This window comes from Juglans microcarpa x Juglans regia, chromosome 2D (genome assembly GCF_004785595.1).
Source record: "Juglans microcarpa x Juglans regia isolate MS1-56 chromosome 2D, Jm3101_v1.0, whole genome shotgun sequence".
NCBI classification, from domain to species: domain Eukaryota; kingdom Viridiplantae; phylum Streptophyta; class Magnoliopsida; order Fagales; family Juglandaceae; genus Juglans; species Juglans microcarpa x Juglans regia.
This window is the reverse complement of record NC_054596.1, coordinates 22,665,589-22,689,566: the sequence shown is the minus strand read 5'-3', so window position 1 is coordinate 22,689,566 and position 23,978 is coordinate 22,665,589. Positions and strand designations below refer to the sequence as shown.

General features: G+C 37.5%; 1 protein-coding gene and 1 long non-coding RNA gene across 3 annotated transcripts; both read left to right on the top strand.

Annotated features, from left to right (window-relative positions):
• Positions 1–351: 351 nt before the first annotated feature.
• LOC121249866 (26S proteasome non-ATPase regulatory subunit 2 homolog A-like) lies at positions 352–22,320 on the top strand. 2 transcript variants are annotated; one of them, XM_041148693.1, is made up of 25 exons: positions 352–552; positions 707–807; positions 3,231–3,351; positions 3,430–3,489; positions 3,795–3,862; positions 3,978–4,020; positions 4,654–4,719; positions 5,293–5,331; positions 5,459–5,541; positions 6,276–6,390; positions 6,594–6,668; positions 8,535–8,693; positions 10,200–10,307; positions 18,419–18,523; positions 18,603–18,743; positions 18,824–18,928; positions 19,213–19,434; positions 19,652–19,765; positions 19,841–20,056; positions 20,524–20,583; positions 20,698–20,811; positions 20,891–20,976; positions 21,145–21,253; positions 21,533–21,711; positions 21,828–22,320. In XM_041148693.1, exons 1-25 carry the CDS (start codon positions 463–465, stop codon positions 21,901–21,903), a joined length of 2,655 nt encoding a protein of 884 aa, XP_041004627.1. In that variant the 5' UTR covers positions 352–462; the 3' UTR covers positions 21,904–22,320. The 2 variants fall into 2 exon arrangements, with proteins under 2 accessions (XP_041004627.1, XP_041004628.1); XM_041148694.1 differs by having other exon boundaries at positions 353–556.
• LOC121249867 lies at positions 16,173–18,320 on the top strand. Its single transcript, XR_005937658.1, has 3 exons — positions 16,173–16,374; positions 16,600–17,444; positions 17,488–18,320. It is a non-coding gene; the product is annotated as an uncharacterized LOC121249867 (long non-coding RNA).
• Positions 22,321–23,978: the final 1,658 nt, after the last annotated feature.

Here is a 23,978-nt window from a genome sequence, read left to right as displayed (position 1 = left end):
CCTGATGTCTCTCTATCAAAAAAAAAAAATGCTAATTTAAATTGCAGAACAATACTTTTCGCACTAGGTAAATATTGAAAATGATATTTTATAACATTCGATGTATTTTACATAAAGTTTAATATCTGTTTAATAAATATTTATATTCTCTTTTATAAGCTTTATTTAAGAAAAAAAATTATTAAATAAATCAAGGTTGACATTTGAATTCACAATATCTATGCCCAGGATTCGTCAAATTTGGCTTTTGTGTGTGTGTGTGTGTTTTTTTTTACGTGTTATTTAAATTGGAAAATGAAAAACGAAAAAGAAAACTGCTCTGTGTATTATGGACATATAAATACGAGGCCAGCTGCTTTTCTTGTGCTCTAGGTCACTCCATCTGTTTTATGCCATTTAACATCAGAGAGCAAAAGGTCTATTACTACATACACTAGCCCAGTTCTCTTTTCAGTTTTGACCATGGCACCGGATCCAAATGCCAGTGGTAGCGGCACGGTTCCGTCGAAGGAGCCGAAGAGGAAGAAGGATGACAAAAAGGAGGAAGATCTGGTGGGTTTGATTTTGTGAATTCGTGTATTGTGCTTGCTACGGTTTTACAATTTTTTTCGTTTTACCCGATGCTCAGAGTTGTCTTGGGATTTCTTAGTGGGGTTTTCGTATTTTTTTAGTCTTGAAAACTTAAAATGCGTGGTGTGTTTCGCAGTCGGATGAAGATTTGGCGTTGAAACAGCAATTAGAGTTGTATGTGGAAAGGGTTCAGGATCCTGATCCTGGATTGCAGAAGGTTGCGCTTGAGAGCATGAGGTAATCCATATTTTCTTCTTCTTCAGGTTTAGAAATCGTGAAGTTTTTACTTGGTTAGGGTTTAAATTATTTAATAATTTTTATCCTTTTTTTTTTGCAACTGTTCATGCATTTTCTCCGTTTCTTTGACTTGTTATATTTTGTCGGTTGTTTTGGTTCTTCAAAGGGCTTCACGTTTGGGCTTATAGATTGATGTGGAATGTTGATCCGAGAAGAAGCTTATTATATGATAGGAGAATTTTTGTAATGGGTGTGGAATTTTGTCTCGAATGGTAGTCATTTAGGGTGGACGGTGTTGGTCCCGTGTGGGATGTGGTAAGCGTAATCCTATATGTTGAGAAATGGTGTTGAAGCTTTTGTTATGCTGTGAAATATTTGAGGCTTAAGTTTCTTGTCAAATTTTAATTATATTTAATGTTGAAAGCAGACTTTGTAATGAAATAACAGGTGCACTGAATGTTGAAAAGAGATAGTTTAATGAAATAAATGATTAAGGCAATAAGACTACCCATTCCCTCAAATTTCCCCAAGTTGTAGCTAATAAACCCACTTTTTTCTATTTTAGTGAACCACTTTTCAAGAACGCCATATTTCCTATTCCTTTAATCTCTATCTAGTCCATGTAGATAACTTACCAAAAAAAATCTAGTCCATGTACAATTATTCTTCATTGTTTATCAATTCTTTCTTGTTTATCAATTCTTTCTTGTTTATTTTTAACAAAAAAAAGTGAAGAGGGGTGCAACCCTAGTACACAAGGGGCATACAAACAATCAACTAGAGGGATGAAGAAAAATAACTCGGTTCTAGAAATTCTAGAAAGCTAGAGGAGCAGAAATTATCATGTGCAATCCAAAGATGAAAAGTATTGAACATAATGAGGATTAGTAAATAAATAAACATATTTTGTCTAAAACTTGAATAAATAATAAGATTTCTGGTATTTGATATACAGGACATTTTATCCAAGCTCAAAAGGTTAATTATTTCAAGCATCTATTGCAATTATTGGTTTTATCATGTGTTCTTTATGGCAAAGTTAATTAGGACAGGACCAAAAGGATAATAATAATAAAAAAATATAATTAAAGATGAAAAGCGAAAAAAAAAAGAGTCATCTAACTTTAAAAAATTGACTGTCCAAAACATTGGTCACGAGAGAATGGTAGATAAGGTAAAAAAGTAACTACCATTATGGGTTTGGATAAAAAAACATTAAAAGAAATTTGGGGCTGATACAGGTACTTCCTAAGTGATTCCTCAAAGGTGTATCCTACAAGCCAAAGGGTGGGTTTGAGATGAGCTTTAGACTTGGACATCTTGGGTTCGATCTCGCACTAGAGTTTCCCTGGATTCTAATACATGGTTTGTATTTGGGGTTTCTTCCAAAGGGTGGGTCTGACCCTGCCTCGGTGAGGTTTTAGGTCAAAAGAAAACAATTGCTCCCCAATTGTGGGGAGCAAGTGCAGCAATCCCAAAATTATCCTTAATGTAGGGAAGACGTGGGGCTCAAATGAATTTTTTTACCAAAATTTAGCTAGAAAGGTATTTTGGTAAATTGGGTGGATGTGCTATAAGTGAATCACCTATATTTATTCTGAAAAGAATTGGTAGATTGGGTGGATGTGCTATAAGTGAATCACCTATATTTATTCTGAAAAGAATAGGCCTAACGATCTTTTTATATTCAGTGCATTTCTTCTTTTTTTTCATTTTTTTTTTTTTAATGACGGGGAACCACCCCATGGCAGAGCTCTTAGGACTCATCCATGGAACCTAAACTCCTAGGGAGACTAGCACGACAGCCCGCCGCCATGGCCTCCCGCTTAAATCACAGTTTGATCCCAAGGGGAATCGAACCTATGACATGGGGCACATGCACACAAGTTCGCCCTTACCATTTGGGCTACCCACGGGTGGGTTATATTCAGTGCATTGCTGTTCATAAATTATCGAGCATTTGACATCTTCTTACAAAAGAATATAAGAATTTAGATCTATAATGCCATTACATGCACAAGAGAAGCACCAAACTTAGAGCCTTTCTATCTTATGGTTCTATTCATCTTTTTGATGGAATGGGAAATCAAAGAGGATTTGTAAGGTCCCCATAATCAAAGCAGGCGACTATGTGAAATTAGCAGTTGACCATAAGTATGAAACTGCGCTTAGAATGTGGCCCCTTTTGAAATTTTTTGTAAACCTTTGATGTATCTCGAGATAAAAGGTATTTGTGACCAGTGAATCAAGGCCCTTTTCTGATGGATGGTCTAAGTAGCATTGAGCTGTCTTGAGTTGTTACCTTCCCTAGCCGCCCCTTGAATGGTAGTGATGCTTCTGAAAATCTTTATGCTATTTGTGAGTAGCCATGCATCATGAATATCATACTATGGTTTGACAGCATGTAAAATTTTATCTTGTAGACAGGAAATCCGGACCTCTACTAGCTCCATGACCTCTGTCCCAAAGCCACTGAAGTTTCTTCGTCCTCATTATGGAACTCTGAAAGCATATTATGAAATGATGCAGGACTCAGATTTGAAGGTATGACATGTTTGGTTGGACACTATCTATTATACAGTCATTCCATAGCTTGTCTAATTCTTTTTCTCGTGAATACAGAATTACTTGGCAGATATACTATCAGTTTTGGCGCTCACCATGTCTGCTGAGGGTGAACGGGTATGCATAGTTGTTTTGGGGGTTGAGTAGTATTATTCTCTTGCTTTTTATGAAAAAAAGTATTTTCTCTTTGGCGATTGGTTCAGTATATTTTGCATTGGCTGCTTCATTTGTCTCGCACCTTCTGTTTTGGGTACATTTTCTAAGCTATTCGGTGTATCCATTCATGTATCTTTTGCGTACATTCTCATGCAAACATTGTAGCAAGTTCACTAGATATTTGGTGGTAATATATTCCTGAGATTTCTATTCATTTATTTGTCCTTTATATTTTCATATCCATTTTTTTGTACCAACTCTTTCAGGATAGCCTAAAGTACAGATTGTTGGGTTCAGAAGGTGATATTGGTTCATGGGGCCATGAGTATGTAAGGTGAGTGTTGTTTGATGTATTACGTTTGGGTACTAGAGTTTTTATTAGTATGATTGAAGTTCAATTTATACAGATAAATGCTATAATCTCTAGTGATTTATTTGTTTGTATTCAGGAACTTAGCTGGAGAAATAGCGCAAGAGTATGCTAATCGACAGGTAATAAGTCAATCTTATTGCATGCTATGATAATTTTTCCATGAAAATCTGGTTTTAGGTACTGGGATCACTCTGGAAAGCCTCGTTTGGTTACACAATACAAACTATCTCATCTTATCTCATATAATCTAATCATTACAACTTTATCAAATTTTCGCACAAAATACAATAAACAATTCAACATTTTCAAATCTCAAAAGAAAATTAATATTAAAAAATTATATTCTAACAATATTTTATTCAACTTTCAACTTTCATCTCATCTCATCTCATCTGCGTAACCAAACGAGGCCTAAATCTTCTTTTTCAGTTGGTGAATGAGAGCTCTCAAGTCATGTGGATTTACAGCTGAAATCAGTTAAAACTGGTTTCATATGAATCTTGAGAAGCACATTAAGTGCTTCTGTATTATCATGTTCTATGATATCATGTACTACAATAAGCATTCTTCCACGACTTTGATGGTATGTATTATGTGTAAGGTGTTGGAGTTGTATCACATGTTGTAGTAGTGGGACATGTGTTGATAGTTAATTTTCTCAAGAAATTTATGTTCTATGGTGCTACACATTGGATTTTTAAGAGCTTTTTATTTAAATTATGAATATAGTTGATTTTCTTTCACCATTACAGAGCGAAGAAGCTGCAATCGATGATCTTATGGAGCTTGTTCAACAGATAGTTGCTTTTCACATGAAGGTATGATTCGTATTTAATCTTTTTCCTTTTTTGATTGTGCAATAACGTGTATACTATGATTCATGATTAGAAATGAAATAGGTAACTGGGAAAATTACTAGTATGTATCTGGCCATGCTAATCTTCATTAACAGATAAGACTTCATCACAAAATGAGGAATATTTGGCTTGTGTCATAGGCAAAATCATATGTTCTCATACAAAGGCATTTGACCAGAGAAAAAATGGTCGGAATCACACCGTACAAAAAATTAGTAATATTCTAGACTCCTTTTTTCCCCAACTTTTGCTTACCTAATTCTTTCCAATCTTTCTGTTTGTACCCTCAAGAGATAAGTTATGGGAATCTTGATATTTTGGATTACCAAAAATCCGGACTGAATTTATAATTCAGCAAAATTCTGGGAGAGAATTAATGTGCAGCATTAAATATCTACTTAGTTAAGAATTGGTCAGTCCAATCTACTTTGCCTTTCTTATCTTTAATGAAAGTATGCAGCCTTGCACATAAGTTTAAGCTACTACACTAAAGGATTGTGTTTTTGTTTCTAATACATTTGTAATGCTCTGCAGCACAATGCAGAACCTGAAGCTGTTGATCTTCTAATGGAGGTAGTTAGCAGTATTGCTCTTTTAACCTTCTTTAGTTGTGCTTCCCACTCCCTTCTGTTTTTGTTTTGTTTTTCTTCTCTTATGTGTTTATACAAGGTTGAAATATGTTATATCTGATGAATGCCAGGTTGAAGACCTTGATATCTTAATTGAGCATGTGGACAGTACGAATTTCAAAAGGACATGCCTCTACCTTACCAGTTCAGCAAGGTAGTGGAATTATTCCATAATTTTGTGGAGATGTTGGTCCGACCGATTCATCTTTTGATGCTTAAGAAGCTCAAATTTAAAACGGAAAGAAATGAGAACAGTATTTCCTCCCCATGTTAGCACGGTCTGGAGGGTGTGGTTGTGGGTAGACCTATCATATGAGTGTGTAACTTACCAAATACATATGTATATGCATATAGATATGTACATACAGTTGTTTGTACATGTATATATACATATTGTACTTACAAAAACAATTGTTTACATATATTGCCGGTTATCGTTTGGCTATTTATTGCTCATTTTGTGGTCAAATTGCATGGAAAATTATTTATTAGTTTTAATAAATAAATAGATACATGCATTTGAACAACTGGCATAGGCATGGGAAAGGAGCTTACTACCTAAATAATTAACATCCAACATGTCCTTGCTCTTGTTCAAGGATTTGGAACACCATACTTCGTAAAATTTTTAACCACTTTGATGCTCGTTAAAGATCAAGAATGAAGAGGTTCTTATTAGTTACTGAAGCATATTCTGTATCATATATCTTCTAGAGGTTCTTATTATTTACAGAAGAATATTCTGTATCATATATCTTCTGTCATATATCAAATGCTACACGAGCACCCTAAATTAATTTTCATGTATGATCAATAAATTACAAGCTTTTGCCTTGACGTTGTTCTCTCTCTCTCTCTCTCTCTACCATGATTTGCAACATAATGCAGGTACCTCCCTGGTCCTGATGATATGTTGGTCCTGGATATTGCCTACCTGATTTATACAAAATTTGAAGAGTATCCAAATGCACTTCAGATAGCCCTATATCTGGATAACTTGCAGGTTTGTGCTTTGTTAGAGTTCAATATGCTCTTTTTTAATCCATTCTTTCCTGACTATATGATTGCGAATGATGTTTCTGTTCATGTATTTGGTGAATAGTGGCTTGAAGAATTAGGTTTCTTCATTGATTGGGATGTTATATGGTGTGATCCTCAAAATTATCTTATGATCTGGTTCTAATAGTTCAAAGTATCTGTTGGCAGTATGTGAAGCAGGTGTTTACAACATGTGATGATCTGCTACTGAAGAAGCAATTCTGTTACATGCTTGCTCGACATGTAAGTCTTGAACTTTATATGATTTTGACGCTTTTAGTTTACATTGTTGATGGACACCTTTATCTTTTAGAGATTGTGTTACATCTAACAGTCTTCATGAAAGAGACTATTTAGCAAGATCATGCACCATTAGTTTTATTGGGAATATGTGGAAGGGAATTTCCAATGCCCATCTCCCATGCTGCTATGGAAAGTAACTTCCGGTTATAATAAATTGCTGGTCGTTTTCGAGTGATGTTATTAGTGTTGTTAAAAGTGATAGGGGCACTTAAAAGCCCAAACACTGTCTAGAGACTGGGGGCTAAGCACGAGCATGCTCCTGATTGAAGTAAAGCACATATTTCAAAATTAATGTATTAAATAACAAAAAAACCCACAAAATACAATAAAGGTTTAAAAGCAAGATGGTAATATATTTAGCCTATTAACTCAATATATTAGAGTAATGCAAGCTGAAAATCAAGTAATCAGTAATTACATAGATTTAGGAAATTTTGGTCGAACATTGCTGTGTGATGGGGTACTTAGGTGCCGTTTAGATAATGAGTTGAGATGAAAGTTGAAAGTTGAATAAAATATTGTTAGAATATTATTTTTTAATATTATTATTGTTTTGAGATTTGAAAAAATTGAATTGTTTATTATATTTTGTATGAAAATTTGAAAAAGTTGTGGAGATGAGATGAGATGAAACACTTTCACCATCCAAACGGGACCTTAGGTTTAAGATCATATATAATTTGTTTGAAAATTAACCATGTGATATGACTATGAGTTAATTAGAAAGAAGGCCCTTTATTAAATTTTTTGTCTATCAGTGTTAGTTGACTATGAGTTAATTACAGATTGCCACGTGCCAACTTGAACTTTTTAAAATAATTATTTTTTAAAAAAAATACAAAAGAAATTTTATAATGAAAACATATTTTTATTTAAATATATCAACCTTAGGAAAAAAAAAAAAAAAAGAATGGAACGGCTACCATGGGTGTGGCCCCACCCACGTGGTAGCCAAGCATTACTTAAACATGATATTTAATATAATTCTCTTGTGCTTTACTGGAGAATACATATATGGTATTGATAGCCACTCATTAAAAAAAATTGTTTGATAGTCATTATTAAAGTAAAGTAGATGCTTGAACCAAAATATACCAAAAGGTTCATGACCAAAAAAGCGCAAGAATTTTAGGTATTGACTTCTATGCTAACATAAGCAATCAAATGCCATTCCATCTAGAAGGCCAATTTGGACTATTATATCGAGTTCAAAGCATGTACATCACATCACATATGACATTATGTGGAGCTATGGTATGTAATGATCTTCAATATCATCTAAATACTTAAGAATATTTGTTTACATCATTTTCTGGGTCTTGAAATGATATTTTATATTTAAAAAAAATTATAAAAGCGTGCTTTTTTTGTACTTTAAGCTCGCACAAATGCCTTAAAAAGGGCGGTTTTGTGAATGTGCTTCACTTTTGATAAGCAAAGTGCTTTGGCCTTGGTGCATTGCACTTAAGCTTGCTTTTAACAACACTGGATGTTATGATGAAAAAACTTGAGAACCAATGGTTTTGTTGGAGTTGAAACCATTGGCCCTTCAGCATTTTCTGTTGGTGCGTATTTCTAAATGAGTATTGTAAGATCTTGTAATTTAATGTTATTTTAGATAGTTAAAATGTGTTAACTGTTGATAGATAGTTAAAGAGAGGGTACAAGTGGTAAGGTATCCATGATCAAGACCTAGATTAGATGCCTGGGCTGATTACATTCTTGGGGCCTGTCCTTCTGTTTGAAAGCTGTCAATTTTGCCATACATATATCTGTTAGCTTACAATTTTTTTGTTTGTGATGCAGGGTGTTGCATTTGAGCTAGATGATGATATGGTTGCAGATGATGATGACCGGGAGGCATTGCAAGATATAATAAACAACATCAAGTTAAGTGAAGGTTATCTCACACTTGCTCGTGATATTGAGGTCATGGAACCCAAATCTCCTGAAGATATCTATAAGGTTTGAATTTTTTTTATTTGTATAATCAATAATGCTAGATAAGATTTGACTTAAGAACAACAATTATTTTTTTTATGAGTAAGAGCAACTATATTGTAATTGTAAGGGCAGCAACCTAAGTACACAAAAATTTATAAGAGAACATACTAGTAGAAATCAACACTAAGGAAAAAGAGCTCAGAAATCTACAAAATTAGAAACATCTATGGAAGCATTCACAAAACACCAATCAAGGAGGTCAGTAAACAAAGTTGTAAAGCTGAACTCGTCTTCTGATGGTCCTGCTGGCATTCCATCTCCAATTGCACCATGCCAAACAAGAAAGGATCACATTCTGAACAACAATAAGGTTATTCCTACTAGACCTTCTTTTCTAACATGCCAATAGTTCCACTACCCACCTAGGCACAACCCAATCTACTCCAAACATCTTAAAGACCAAACACCACAAATCTCTGGCAATATCACAATGGAGGAGGAGATGATTAACAGTTTCTCTGTTTCTTTTATGCATTCAACACAAATCTATTACTATAAAGTTCTTTCTTGAGCTATTTAGAGCCCAGGTATATTGATATAGTTTAGTTGTGACTGCTCTAATGTTGTTTATTATTATGTTGCTTTTCTACTAACACGTGATTTCCACGCGTTGGTTATGGTTCTTCTTTGTGACTTTTGGTAAAAGTGCTCATGATTTACTAAGAAATCTCCTAGGAAGTATGGAAGTATTTCGGAAAAATGAGTCTCAATTTCATCATAAATGGTGCTATTGTCCTCTACTGTTAATGTTAGATTGTATAAATAATTTGTATGTTGTGATGGCTGCCTTGTGTTGGTATGGTTCTTCTTTGTGAATTTTGGTAAAAGTGCTCATGATTTACTAAGAAATCTCGTAGGAAGTAGGGAATATTTTGGAAAATTGAGTCTCAAATTCATCATGAATGGTGCTATTGTACTCTACTGTTAATGTTAGTCATGGTATAAAGAACTTGTATGTTGTGATGACTGCTTATAATATTGCCATAAAAAAGTAATTCTATTTTTCTTCTTTCTTATGGACTTAGTGTGAATCTCTCATACATTTTAGACTCAGCCATAGCTCTGCCTCTATTTAAAGATGAAAGCTGGTAGGTAGGTGCTATGATTTCTCTCTATTTCGAGACCTTGTTGAAAAAGCAGTCTCCTTATTCCTTCTTGTGTATTGTATGTGTAATTTACTTTATTTATTTTTTTAATAAAATTAATCATTATAAATATGTAGTCAGTGGCCTGTATAACTAGATAGGTTGAATTCATGATCAATTCAATGTTTGGTCAACAATGTGTAACTTTATGATTAAAGTTCCTCTTGTAGGTGCATTAGTTGCCAGCAATAAATCAAAACAAAACAAAACCAAGCAAGCATATATATATATAGAAAGAGAGAGAGAGAGTTGTTCGAGTTTCTCATTGTGTTAAAATGAATGTGTATCATTTTGACTAATGCGCTTTATCGTGTTTTCTTAGGCACACTTACTTGATGGCCGGGCTAGTGCTGGTGCGAGTGTTGACTCAGCTAGACAAAATCTTGCTGCCACCTTTGTTAATGCTTTCGTGAATGCTGGCTTTGGTCAGGTAAACTGTGCTGTATGCATGAGAAATAACATACGGGTGTGAGTTTTCTTGATGTTTCTCGTAGTTTTTCTTTTAAGTCTTCTTTAACTGTCTCTTTCTCTCTCCCTAGTAGTTCTCTCCGGTGATTCTCACGAGTGAATCCATTCATTTTTTGTGTTTTTTTTTTAATTGGTGCAATTGGTAGAGTTCATTAATGAGCCAAACTTATGGTTTCATCAAATGGGTTGTTACTGAGTCGAAGATGATAGGGTTCATTGTCAAGGAGGTATTAATAGTGGTAAGAATCAATGAGCGGAGGAGGGCTGCTCTTCACCCAGTCTCAATGGGAAGGTTGTGTTACTGGTTAGTGTGTCCTTTATGGAGGGTCTTGTTGAGAAGCATTTGTTGAAGGTTTTTTCAACGTTAAAGATAGTGGAAACAGTACTCTATCTTGCCATTCCAGAAGTTAGATCATATGAAGGATTTATTGTGTTTCTGGTAGACTTGAGCAAAGTCTCAATGCATTTTCAGTGCATTATTGACCATCATCAAGGCAGTGGAGGAGCCTCATTGTGGCCGCAACAAATTGGGGCCTCGAGACCAAATGCCCTGGTGGTGCCAAGGGCTTCCAAAGACATGCTGAAGTATGGAAAGGGATTGTTCAGTGGCTGAGAAAATAGGAAAATCACAGGAGTAGAGTGGCTAGTCTTGTGATTAGTTAGAGATGGCAGGATGCGACGTATACAAGCTGTAGAGGAATCACAAGAAAGGCCCTCAAACTGCAAAAATCTGCCGATGCTGAGATTTCTGTTGAGCAAGCAGCTCAGCTGAAGATTGGGTGTCTCTTGAAAGGCTTGGATGTGGGCTTGAAGAGAGGAAGGCAATGGATGGGCTGATGGAATAAATTGGGCTGAAAGATAAAGCCACACAGCAGGGTTCAAATGGGCTAGTAAATGGGAAAGGAGTTGATCCAAATAGGCCTAGAATTGAGTTAAAAGGCTCCATAAACCAGGTCCAGGGTAAAGGAAAAGGCCTGCTGAGTGGCTTCTTCCTCAACCTAATTAAAAATGGGTTGTTTCACGAGGTGGGCCCTCTTCCTCAACCCCAGTTGTCGAAACGTATTCAAAGCCTTCTCCCCCATTGTCAACTAAGTACAGGTGGCTCAGCTGTCTTCCTGAAAGTTTGAGGCCCTTGTGGTAAATTTAATCTACAATTATTTTCTTTCTCCTCTCTTTTTCTCTCCGTACACCTTGCGATTTTATTTTCTTTCTTTCCCGTTTGATTTTTACTTCGTATTGCTTTCGATGGTGCTTTTAGGTGTTTGATGGTGTATTCGAAGGATATTTTTATTGGAAAAATATGCTTATCAATATTTAATCAAAATTGTTCGAGGTGTCAAGGGATGGGAGGGTTGTGATCCTTACAGAGAAGGGATGGAAAGTTATAAAAAAGATGAACTTGGGATTGGGGACAGTACATTGGTTTTATAATGCAATGGAGGTGTGCTTGAAGGGGGAGGGGAAGGGTTTTTACACTGCACATAGGGATGGGGACAGGGGCTATATTGCTCAACGTTGTACCAACTCAAGGGGAGAGTATATGGCGTTGGTGGAGTATAGTGGAGGGGGACATCGGAACTTCATCTTCATACCACGGGACATGGACAAAGTGGATTGGAGAAAACTTGTGGTGGCGCTGAAGGAAGTTGGAAGTGGTGGTGTTTCAGGGCAACTGTTACCACTAGCTATGACGGTGTAGAACTCAAATTTTCGATCGTACAATGATGTTCTTCGAGGTAGCAGAGAGGTGGAGAGGCCTCGAGACGTGAACTGTGCAGAGAAAGTAGGTATGTTGAAGCAAGGTCTTGTCACTTCTTCGGGCAATGATCTGTTGCGGGATGGAGATGGCTTGTGCTGAAAGAAGAAAGCGTGTTGATGGCTCTATGCGAAATGGAGGTCCAATTGGGAGAGTTAACAAATAGTGGGATGGTTAAAACGATGTGTTGAATTAAAAGGTATGATGGGATTGGGCCAGGGCCAGGGCCAGGGCTAGGGATGGGAAGTTGAAGACCAACGGGCCAGGGAGCCCATAGGTAAGGGGAAGGGAAAGATAACGGGCCGTGAAATTGGGCCTCAGCCCATTAAGACCCAAAAGAGATCTGGCCCTTTTTGGAGGAAGTCGAGTCACCGCTTCCAAGAGGAGGAAGCTGGCCCATCAGGGGGTGGGGTCTAGCCGCCGCTTCCGGTATTGCCTCAGACAACCTCGTCGAAGGTGGTAGTCCCTATAGCGGAGGTGGTGGCGAGGGCAGCAATCGTAACAGTGTCTGATGCCGTTTTGTTGCAAATGGCTCGGAACTTGCACAAAAAGGTGCGACGGAGGCTGGCGACTCTTTTACGACATCCTTGGGGCTTGAAGTTCCTGCGATTGAGGAGAATACCTTCATTGGTTCAACCCTCACGAGTGGGTTGCTACAGGGGTCAACTACCGAGGATGCACAGACCCTTCTGAGTATCGTGACAGTGTCTGATGCAGTCGTTATTGATGTAAATGGCTCAGATCTCGCATAGAAAGGTGCGACGGAGGCTGACGGTGCTTTTAAGACGTCCTTGGGGCTTGAAGGTCCCACGATTGAGGAGAATACCTTCACTAGTTCAATCCTCACGGGTGGGTTGCTACAGGGGCCAACTATGGGGGATGCACAGACACTTTCGAGGATTGACAGTGATCCCTCAGGTACGTCTCAAGTGGTGGCTGGAGAAATCTTTGTTGGGTAGAAATCGACTTCAGTTTCCGGTGAAGTAGTGGGCCCAAACAGTGATGAAAAGCAAGTTCAGAAGGAGATGATACGCAGTTAGTCATTTGTGAAGGGGAATGCATAGATAGAAGAGATGTTGAACCATTAAGAGTGGTTCCTCCTAGCCCCAATTATGAGTTTATTCCAGATTGGGTATTTAAGAAAGTGGAGGAGTTGCAAGTTTGTGCTGGGTGGGGTGTCTTGTACAGGTTTTGAAGAGCAATTTTGGGCTCTTATTATAGCCATTGAAGAGAGTAGATTGAAGTCGGCTACAAAGAGAGAGAGGGAACTTAAAAGACTACAATGCTCTATAAATTATGAAGGGAAGGAGGGAAGTAGCAGTAGGGATAGAACAAAAGGGAGGGGTATGACCATTGTCCATGAAACCTAAGATTCTATCATGCAACGTGCGGGGGCTTAATGATCGCAACAAGCACCTTCGCATAAAATCTTTGTTGCGAATGTGGAAGGTGGATGTGGTGTCTCTTTAAGAAACAAAACTAAGGTTCGTTGATCAAAGACTTATTCGTAGCTTATGGGGATGTCCTTATGTGGGCTGGTCATACTTGGCTTCGGAAGTAGCGTCTGGTGGGGTGCTTTTGATGTGGGATAAAAGAATTGTGGAGGAGGTGGAGGAGTGTGTGGGTGGGAATAGGCATATGCAGGCATTTATGGGCCAAATCGAGATAGAGAAAGGAGAAGGCTGTGGGAGGAGTTGGCTGGTGTATATTATCTTTAGGATGTGCCGTGGTGTATGGGTGGAGATTTCAATATCATTCATTTTCCAAGCGAACAATCAGGGAATATTCGCCACTCAATAGCAATGGAGGAGTTTTCTGAGTTCATGTTTGATTTGAATCTTATGGATCTTCCCCTTGCTGGGGGCGAGTTCAGGTCCAATGGTAGGGGGTGGTCGAGACTGGATATGTTTCTTGTTTCTCCTTCTTGGGAAACCCATTATTTGGAGTTGTATCAAAAGAGGCTGGCCCGATGTTGCTTGGATCATTTTCCTATTATGTTAGATTGTGGAGGCATTAATAGGGGTCGCTAGTAATTCAAGTTCGAAAATATGTGGTTAGTAATGGATGGTTTTGCTGAGAAAGTTTGTTCCTGGTGGTCTTCTTATCAGTTCTCGGGTACTCCTAGTTTCATCCTTGCTGGGAAACTTAAGGCATTAAAGCAAGACTTGAGGAGGTGGAACTTGGAAGTATTTGGCAATATTGACAACCTGAAAACTATCCTATTAGAGGAGCTTCAGGACTTGGAGGAACAAATATTGATGGGAAATGCCTCTGAAGAGGCACTATTGAGGAAGAGTGTGGTGGTGACTGAATTAGGGAGGGTTTTGTTGATGGAGGAAACATCGTGGCGCCAAAAATCCAGGGCTCTTTGGCTAAAAGAAGGGGTTAAATGTACGAAGTTTTTTCATAGAGTGGCCAATTCTCATAGGCGCAACAACACTATTGAGACTCTTAAGGCAGGTAATCAAGTTCTCTCTTCCCCCCCCCTGCGCGGCGATCTAGAGAACCATATTGTGAACTATGAACTACTATGAGAATCTGCTCACGGAGCCGACTTGTTGGAGGCCAAAGCTCGATGGTTTGCCTTTTGAGGCCATTGATATGCAAAGTGCGAGTTGGTTGGAAAGATTTTTTGAAGAAGATGAGGTGCATAAGGTCACTAGAAGCATGGCCAAAGACAAAGCACCTGGACCGGATGGGTTTTCGATGGGGTTTTTCCAGCATTGTTGGGAGATTGTGAAATGTGATGTTATGTGGGTCTTTTTTGAATTCCATGCTTTCCAAAAATTCAAAAACTGCTTCAATGCGACGTTCATAGCCCTTGTTCTGAGGAAATAGGGAGTGTTAGAAGTTGATGATTTCTATCCCATTAGCCTAGTGAGTGGGGTTTATAAAATTATCTCCAAGGTTCTGGCTAATCAATTAAGTGTGAGCAAATCATTTTGAAGTCTCAAAATGCCTTCGTGCGGGGGAGGCAGATACTTGATTCAGTTCTTATTGCTATGAGTGTTTGGATCAGAGGTTAAAGGAGGGTAAATCAGGCATACTTTGTAAGTTTGATATGGAGAAAGCCTATGATCATGTAAATTGGGATTTTCTCCTTTACTTGGGAGATGTGGTTTCGGTAACAGGTGGATTTCATGGATTCGATATTGCATAACTACTGTGCGTTTCTCAGTGCTTGTAAATGGTAATCCGGTGGGTTTCTTTTGTAGCTCTCGCGGATTGAGGCAAGGGGATCCATTGTCTCCATTTCTTTTCGTAATTGTTATGGAGGCACTAGGCTGGATGGTGAAGGCAGTTGTTGATGGAGGCTATATAGCGGGTTTTTCGACAGGCAATGGTACTTTTGGTTTTGTCATGATCTCACATCTCTTATTTGTAGATGATACCCTTCTCTTTTGTGAAGCGAAGGTGGGTCAAATCCAAGCCATACGGGCACTCTTGTTGTGCTTCGAGGCCGTGACGGGTCTCAAGGTAAACTTGGGCAAATCTGAGATGGTGGTGGTGGGTGTGGTGCCCCATATCAGTACACTAGTAGAAACATTAGGGTGTGAAGTGGGTTCTTTGCCTATGAAATATTTGGGCCTTCCTTTGGAGTCTACTTTCAAAGCTAGAGGTATATGGGAAGGGGTTATTGAGAGAGTGGAGAAACGGTTGGCAGGGTGGAAACGGCTGTATTTATCGAAGGGAGGGCGATTCACTTTGATCACTAGCACTTTAGCTAACCTCCCAACCTATTTTCTATCTCTATTCCCGTTGCCAGCAGGGGTGGCGCATCGAATCGAGAAGTTATTCCGGGCATTCTTGTGGGGTGGTTTGGGGGAAGAAACCAAATTCCATCTTGTTAGTTGGAATAAAGTTTGCTCTCTAGTTTCGAGTAGTGGTTTGGGTGTGCGCAATTTGAGGACTTTCAATAAAGCGCTATTGGGGAAGTGGCTATGGAGGTATCAAGAAGATGGGGAGTCTTTGTGGAAGGAAGTTGTAGACTCCAGACATGGTGGTGCTTGGGGGGGATGGTGCACTAATGAAGTGAGAAGGGGGCGGGGGAGGGGTATGGTGTGGGTTTGTGGAGATATATATGGGGGGGATGGTACTGCTTTGAAAACAATATTAGATATGTGGTCGGACTGGGCACTCGTATCAAGTTTTGGCAGGATGTCTGGCGTTGAGAGCGTTCTTTGGAGAGGGCCTTCCCAACTCTTTATAACATTGCGGCTAATAGGGAGGCTACGATAGCAGATCTGTGTGTGTTTGCCCAAGACTCTTACCAGTAGAATATTTTATTCACTCGGGATAATCATGATTGAGAGTTGTCTACTGTTTCAGAATTTTTTAGCTTGATATACTCTTCAGAAAGATTAACGGCAGAGGTTACAATGGAGGTGCAAGGACAGCAAGAAGTTCTCAGTCAAGTCATACTATAAAATTCTGGCATCACAAGGTAATGTACTTTTCCCGTGGAAAAGTGTTTGGAGGTCACGTGCACCTTCCAAAGTGGCCTTTTTTGTGTGGACTGCTGCACTTGGAAAAATTCTAACCACGGATAATTTAAGGAAGAGGGGCCTCATCGTGATGGATTGGTGTTATTTGTGCAAAAAACATGAAGAATCAGTGGACCATCTACTATTGCATTGTGAGGTGACGAAAGAGTTGTGGAATGGGATATTTAGTAGGGTGGATGTAGCGTGGGTTATGCTGGCAAAGGTGGTTGACTTGTTTGCTTGTTGGAAGGGTCTACAAGGTTGTTTACAGGGAGCAGCAGCTTGGAAGATGATCCCATTGTGCATTATGTGGTGTATTTGGATGGAAAGGAATGCACGATGCTTTGAAGATAGGGAGCGAACAATGGAGGAGCTTCAGAATTTTTTTCTGCACACTTTACTCTTATGGTTCTCAGCCATTGTTCTTAATGGAAATAGTGTACATGAGTTCTTAGCTTTAATTTAGTTTTTTAAGAATGTATTTAGGTGTTTTCTATTGTATACTCCCTGTGTATATAGGCCATGCCTATTTTCATTCATATTAATGAAAATTACTTTTTACTGATGAAAAAAAAAAAAAAAAAAAGTTTGAGGCCCTTCACAATGTAATACAACCAAAGCTTAAGGTGCCTTAGAAGTTTTCCATCCCCACAAGTTCTTTGTCTCCAGATTCGGTTTATATTTCTTTTCTCCTTGCGAGAATCTATCTAGCACAGAAGGGCCCAAATTGGAGGTAGCAATAGTCCCCTAAGAACCAAATTTTGTGCAAGTGGATGGTCTTCCATTTTGGTATGGATGTTGACTTGGTAGCTGATCCTGTAGACAAAGTGACCTTTCATATGCCTTTAGTTGCGATAAGGTTTTGACATTACCCATGGACTTGTTAAAAAAAAAAAGAAAAGGTTTTGACATTACCCATGGGTTATATTATGAGGTTGAATCTGGCCCTCAAGAGACACGAGTTTAAAGTGAAGTTATACTATAAGGTTTTGGCATTACCCATAGGTTTCCCTTTTCCCTTGGAAGAGCATTTGGAGAGTGAAGGCCTCTTCAAGAGTGGCTTTCTTCATGTGGACGATGGCATTGGTAAAGATTTTGATTGGACTTCATGAGGAAGCAGAATATCACTTTGGTGGGATGTTGTTGTATGTGATGGAAAAATGGTAAATGCATTGAACATATTTTTCTTCATTGTGATGTAGCGAGAAATTATGGTGTTTGCTATTCAAGGAATTTGGTGTTGAGTGGATTATGCCTAGAAGGGTGATTGAATCGTTAGTGAGGTGGAGAGGATAGCAGGGACATGATATAGTTTTGGTAGCATGGAGGTTGGCTCTTTTATTTGCTTAATGTGATGTAGTTGGAGAGAGCAGAATGCAAGGACCTTTGAAGATAATAAAAAAAAAATAATAATAATAATAATAATAATAATAATAACAAAGCTTCAGTGGTAGAGCTGACAAAGATCACCCCCAACACCCTTTACTCATGGATAGTAGCACATGATACTGTGCTTTTTCTTGCTTTTCAGAATGTTTAAATTATTGATTTTATTCTGCATAGGGGCTCTCTTATATACATCCTGGTTTGGTTTGGTAGATGAGATGATCTCATCTCATATAATCATTACCACTTTTCCAAACTCCTACACAAAATACAATAAACAATTCAAATTTTTAAATCCCAAAACAAAAATTATATTAAAAAATTATATTCTAATAATATTTTATTTAACTTTCAACTTTTATCTCATCTCATCTCATATGTGTAACCAAACGAGGCAACCCTTCTGCCAACTCATCTCATCTCATATTCTAACTGTTTTGCTTGCAGGATAAGTTAATGACAATCCCATCAGACAATTCCAGTGGTGGTTCTTCTGCCAACTGGCTTTTCAAAAATAAAGAACATGGGAAGACAAGTGCTGCAGCAAGTCTTGTATGCAACCTTTTACTGTCTAGTTTATCTTTCTTATTCAGCCAGTTTGTTAGATTCTCATTGCTGTTTGTCATAACAGAGTATGATTTTACTGTGGGATGTTGATGCTGGACTTGCCCAAATTGACAAGTACTTCCACTTAAGTGACAGCCATGTCCTTTCTGGTGCATTATTAGGAGTTGGGATTGTGAATTGTGGTATCAAGAATGACTGTGATCCCGTAAGTTCCATTAACTATATTTGTCACAGACCATATGATCTTGAATTGTATATCCATTCTTACTCGACTTCCTTTTTTAGGCACTCGCACTTTTAGGTGATTATGTAGATAAAGAAGATTCATCCATTCGAATCGGTGCGATAATGGGCCTTGGAATTGCATATGCCGGTACCCAAAATGAGCAGGTGAAGTGGCTTGCTTTTTGTCAATATATCATTAGGGCACCACAAGCATGCTTATGGTGATGGATGGGCATCTCTTTGCTAATGGCGGTGAAATTGTTTACTGATCCAACAAGATGCATGCTTGATTTATCTTCTGGTTACTGAAAGATTGACAAATTGAGAACTATTTTTTTTTTTTGGGTTGAAAGATGTTTGTAAGTTTGTAACCTTTGGTCGTAAGTGCTGTTTTTATCTGATTTTTAGTGTCTTTTAAATTAAAGCTAACTTATTTACACTTCTGTCAGATACGGAGAAAATTGGCTCCTATACTCAATGATGCCAAAGCTCCATTTGATGTAATTGCATTCACTGCAATCTCTCTGGGCTTGGTATATGTGGGTTCCTGCAATGAAGAGGTTGCTCAGGCAATTATATTTGCATTGATGGACCGAAGTGAGTCAGAGTTGGGAGAGCCCCTCACTCGGTTATTGCCTCTTGGCCTTGGTCTTCTATACCTTGGGAAGCAGGTAAGTTCACTACTCCTTTAGAGGAGACTTTTATATATTTCATTCTTGGTGTTGTTCTAACATATCTGGGACCATGGGTACCATAGACTAGTAGTGTGTTTTCTTATTGCATGGTAAATTTTTCAATGTGGCCAAAGATGCCATACTATGTGAGAACATCATACGAACAGTTCCATTCTCCCTGATTATTTTTTGATCTGTATTTGGTGTTTAACAGGAAAGCGTGGAGGCAACAGCTGAAGTTTCTAAGACCTTTAATGAGAAGATTAGAAGATACTGTGACATGACACTACTTTCATGTGCCTATGCCGGAACAGGGAATGTTCTCAAGGTATTCTATTGTACCATTTACAATATGAGTTTCTCTTACATGCACAAGGTAGCTTTTAATCGTCTTTCTGTATAGGTTCAAAATCTTCTGGGCCATTGCTCACAACATCTTGACAAGGGAGAAACCCACCAGGGTCCTGCTGTGCTTGGAATTGCTATGGTAGCAATGGCTGAAGAATTGGGGCTTGAGATGGCAATTCGTTCACTAGAGCATCTTTTACAGTATGGCGAGCAGAACATCCGTCGTGCTGTTCCCTTGGCTCTTGGTCTTCTTTGCATATCAAATCCTAAGGTATTTGGAAAAGGATGACTTACTAGTGGATGGTTGATTGGAAAGCCTATTAATGTCTCAGTTAGCTGGTTTAACTATAGATGACTATTAACCTGCTTCTTAGAGATCTTATAAAAAACTACTTCCTAGTGATATGTAAATTAATAGAACTGATTTAATAAATTAGGAATCACTTACTCCTAGATTTCCTTTTGAGGATGTCTTTTATCTTCTCTGTTGCTTTCTGCCATATGCTGGTGATCTCGCCATTCATTGTTTTTACAAGTAATTGAAGATTTTATTAAAAACCTTTTAGAAACTACTCATTAATTTCAAGAAGGATATAACTTTGATTTGTTGAAATAAGCTGTTTGAACCTATTTTAAATCCATACCTTGAGTATAATCAGTTATCTCATGTTAAACTTAATTAATAGTTTTTTTTCCTTGATTTTCCTTGCTTACCAGTTTTTTTATTCTCCTGGTCAGGTCAATGTTATGGACACATTAAGCAGACTTAGCCATGATACAGATTCAGAAGTAGCAATGGTAATATATTAGAACTAATTAATTGGATATTAGAATTAATTACCTATCAATGTCTATTGTTATTTTTATAGCTATTGTTTGAGGCTGATATATATATGTACTTGGATGCTACAGGCTGCTGTAATCTCCTTGGGTTTGATAGGTGCAGGAACCAACAATGCTCGAATAGCTGGCATGCTTCGCAATCTTTCAAGCTATTACTACAAAGATGCCAGCCTTCTTTTCTGTGTAATGTTTCTATTGATTCTTTGGTTTAAGTTTCTCGCCATTATTAAATAGCATTGACAATCCTTTGCCATTTTTTCAGGTTCGAATTGCTCAAGGTCTTGTACATTTGGGGAAGGGTTTATTGACTCTTAATCCATATCATTCTGAACGGTTTTTGCTATGCCCGTAAGTAGTCCTTCTGCAGTGAAACCTTTACAAACTCACTCCTTTTAAAAGTATCTTATCTTTACTTCTGCAAGTGATCAATTCTAGAGCCAGCTGTGACCTGAGGGTGGCTTTCCAAGTCCCTTTTTTTTCCCCATTACATGCATAAGCATTTGTCTCATCTGACAGGACGGCACTTGCTGGAATAATAACAATGCTGCATGCATGCCTTGATATGAAAGCCATCATCTTGGGAAAGTATCATTATGTTCTCTACTTCCTTGTTTTGGCAATGCAGGTCGGTGTTAGTTTGTCTCACTTTTTTCCCTTTCTTCAATCAGAGCTAGCAATTTTTGTCACTCACAAATTTGACACAAACCCAAATGCCAAATTAGCTGATTAAGGTTTTTTAGGGTTATCTTATATACTTGACATGAATTGGATGACACGACCTGAAGGCGAACCCAAGATTACAACAGAAATAGTCACAACTAATCTTTCAATTTGGTAGCTTTAGTGGGGAAAAAAAATCATGTAATTTAATTAACTAATTAGCTTTTCAACTATGCGGTGACAGCCAAGAATGTTGATGACTGTGGATGAGAATCTCAAACCTCTTTCCATTCCTGTTCGGGTGGGCCAAGCTGTTGATGTTGTTGGCCAGGCCGGTCGTCCCAAAACCATAACTGGTTTCCAGACACATTCAACACCTGTTCTTTTGGCTGCTGGTGATCGAGCAGAACTGGCTACTGAGAAGTAAGCACCCCAATCAAAGTAGCTTTGGGAGTTTTACATATGAAAGAAGAAAAAAGGTGGCTCTATAACCTTCTGCTATTTAGCTTGTATGCTAACAGTTAAAACTTTTTATGCAGATATATTCCTCTATCTCCCATTCTTGAAGGCTTTGTAATCTTGAAAGAGAACCCAGACTACAGAGAAGAGCAATAGAGTTGATTTGGACCAACGGGCATGGAAACTGAGAAGGTCATTAATGCTTGTGAGGTACTAGCAACCAGATCATTGGTAAAAGTCATGATGATTTGCTGGTCTCTGGCGCATTTGGTCTTTTACTCAGAAAATTAGGTGTTTAGAAATTAGCAAACGTACAAATTTATAGACAGCATATTTTATGCATATTTGGCACTTTTTTCAGAAAGAGGTTTTATCATTTTTTTTCCTTGTAATCGTGAAAACAAGTTTCTTGCTGAATTGAGATACGCATGGCCTTTACTCCTTGTTCATTAAACCATGATGAAAGGTTAATGGAACCGATGGCTGCGATATCAGCACGGGTGGATAGGCCTCTTGTAGCGGCATCATGAAAGCTTCTATTATTACGGTTCTTTTTTTATTTTCAGATCAAAATAATGTTGTTATAATGTCTTTTTTATTTTTTTGTTGAGGTATTTCTCCTGGAGTTCACAAATCTGGGTTATAACTTGCTCGTTCAAAAGAAAAAACACATTCAAGTTAACAAACCAAGTCAGCCAAAGTATCTTTTAAAATATTAAGATGAAAAAGAAACTATACCAAGTGTTAAAGAAATTTGAAAGCGCTGCGCCATCAATTGAAATGGACTACATCATGGTGCGTCCTCTCCCATTTTGATTTCATCCGCTCTTGTAAAATGAGACCATCGTAATTATGAGTTAGGTCTTGTTTGATTACACATGACATTATTATAAGAAAGTTGAATAAAATATTATTATAATATTATTTTTATTTTGAGATTTGAAAAAATTAAATTGTATATTATATTTTGTGTATAAATTTAAAAAAAATTATAATAATTAGATGAGATAAAATGAGATGGTTTGTGTAATCAAACAAGGCCTTAGTAATTCCATGGGAAAGAAAAATGGTCACCAAAACTGTAGCAACAGCAATAGCAAAAATATTATGACAATATAATAATATGGGCATTATTTCTTTTTCCTATGGTTCATTAGGTAGGTCTGCATATGTGTAATGTCCATGCATGTGCTGAAATTTTAAAAAATAGTTTTAGAAAATGATATGAGAATTACTGAGCTGTTTAAAATTTATCATTTCCTCTCCGGAAAAAGTGCAAAGCTTGCATACCCTAGAATTGTAAATGTCATTTCCTACTTTGAAAATTGAAAGAGTTTGAACAGAGTTCATTAAAATTAACTACAAAGTCCTTTTACAAAAGATGAGTTCATACATTACATAAAACATGCCTAGAGTTTTGCCACATTTTCCTTGGGCCATGTTCATCCCAACGCTTCATCCTCATTTCATTCATTTTTGGATGGAGTATACATAAAAATAAAATGAGTTCTATACTTAGTGAACATTACTTTATATTATAAATATACTAACATAAGTTTTCATTTATAGATTCTTCATTCTTCTTCATACACACATAAAATTTCTTTTGAAAACATTACAATGTGAGGTTTTTCTTTAAATAGGTTTTCCTTCCTCATGAAAACATTTCCCACACCTAGTATAGTTCCTCGTAAAGAGTTAAACGACTTAACAACATTTAATTTAATTGTCATCAATTTACATTGGCCAACACATATTGTTGCACCCCATTTGTTAGGGTTAGTGGTCTTTTGGACCCGAACACCAACCGTGACCACGGGTTGGGAATCTCTTACCATCAGGAGGTAGCACTGGGTGCACTACCAATACTACTTACTCAACATTGCAATCTACCCAATCCATTAGTACCATCATTCATTCAGTCATTGACCGTTACGTAGCTTCATACATTAAAACATTCATTTACTTCTCATTCATCAGTTTATTTCATTTCATAAAACATCATTTCATAACTTTGAGCATAAAACATCATCATTTCATGGATCATAAAAATAATAATTACTATTTATAACATCCATTTCATCATGCATACAATTATCATAGAGATGTATAAAAAATGATTGTCAATGAAAAGACCATTACATACATATACTTCAAAGTATGTATACCTTAGCATAGATTCATAAATCATAATTTCATTTATATAAAACATTTCATTTCCTTTCATTGCA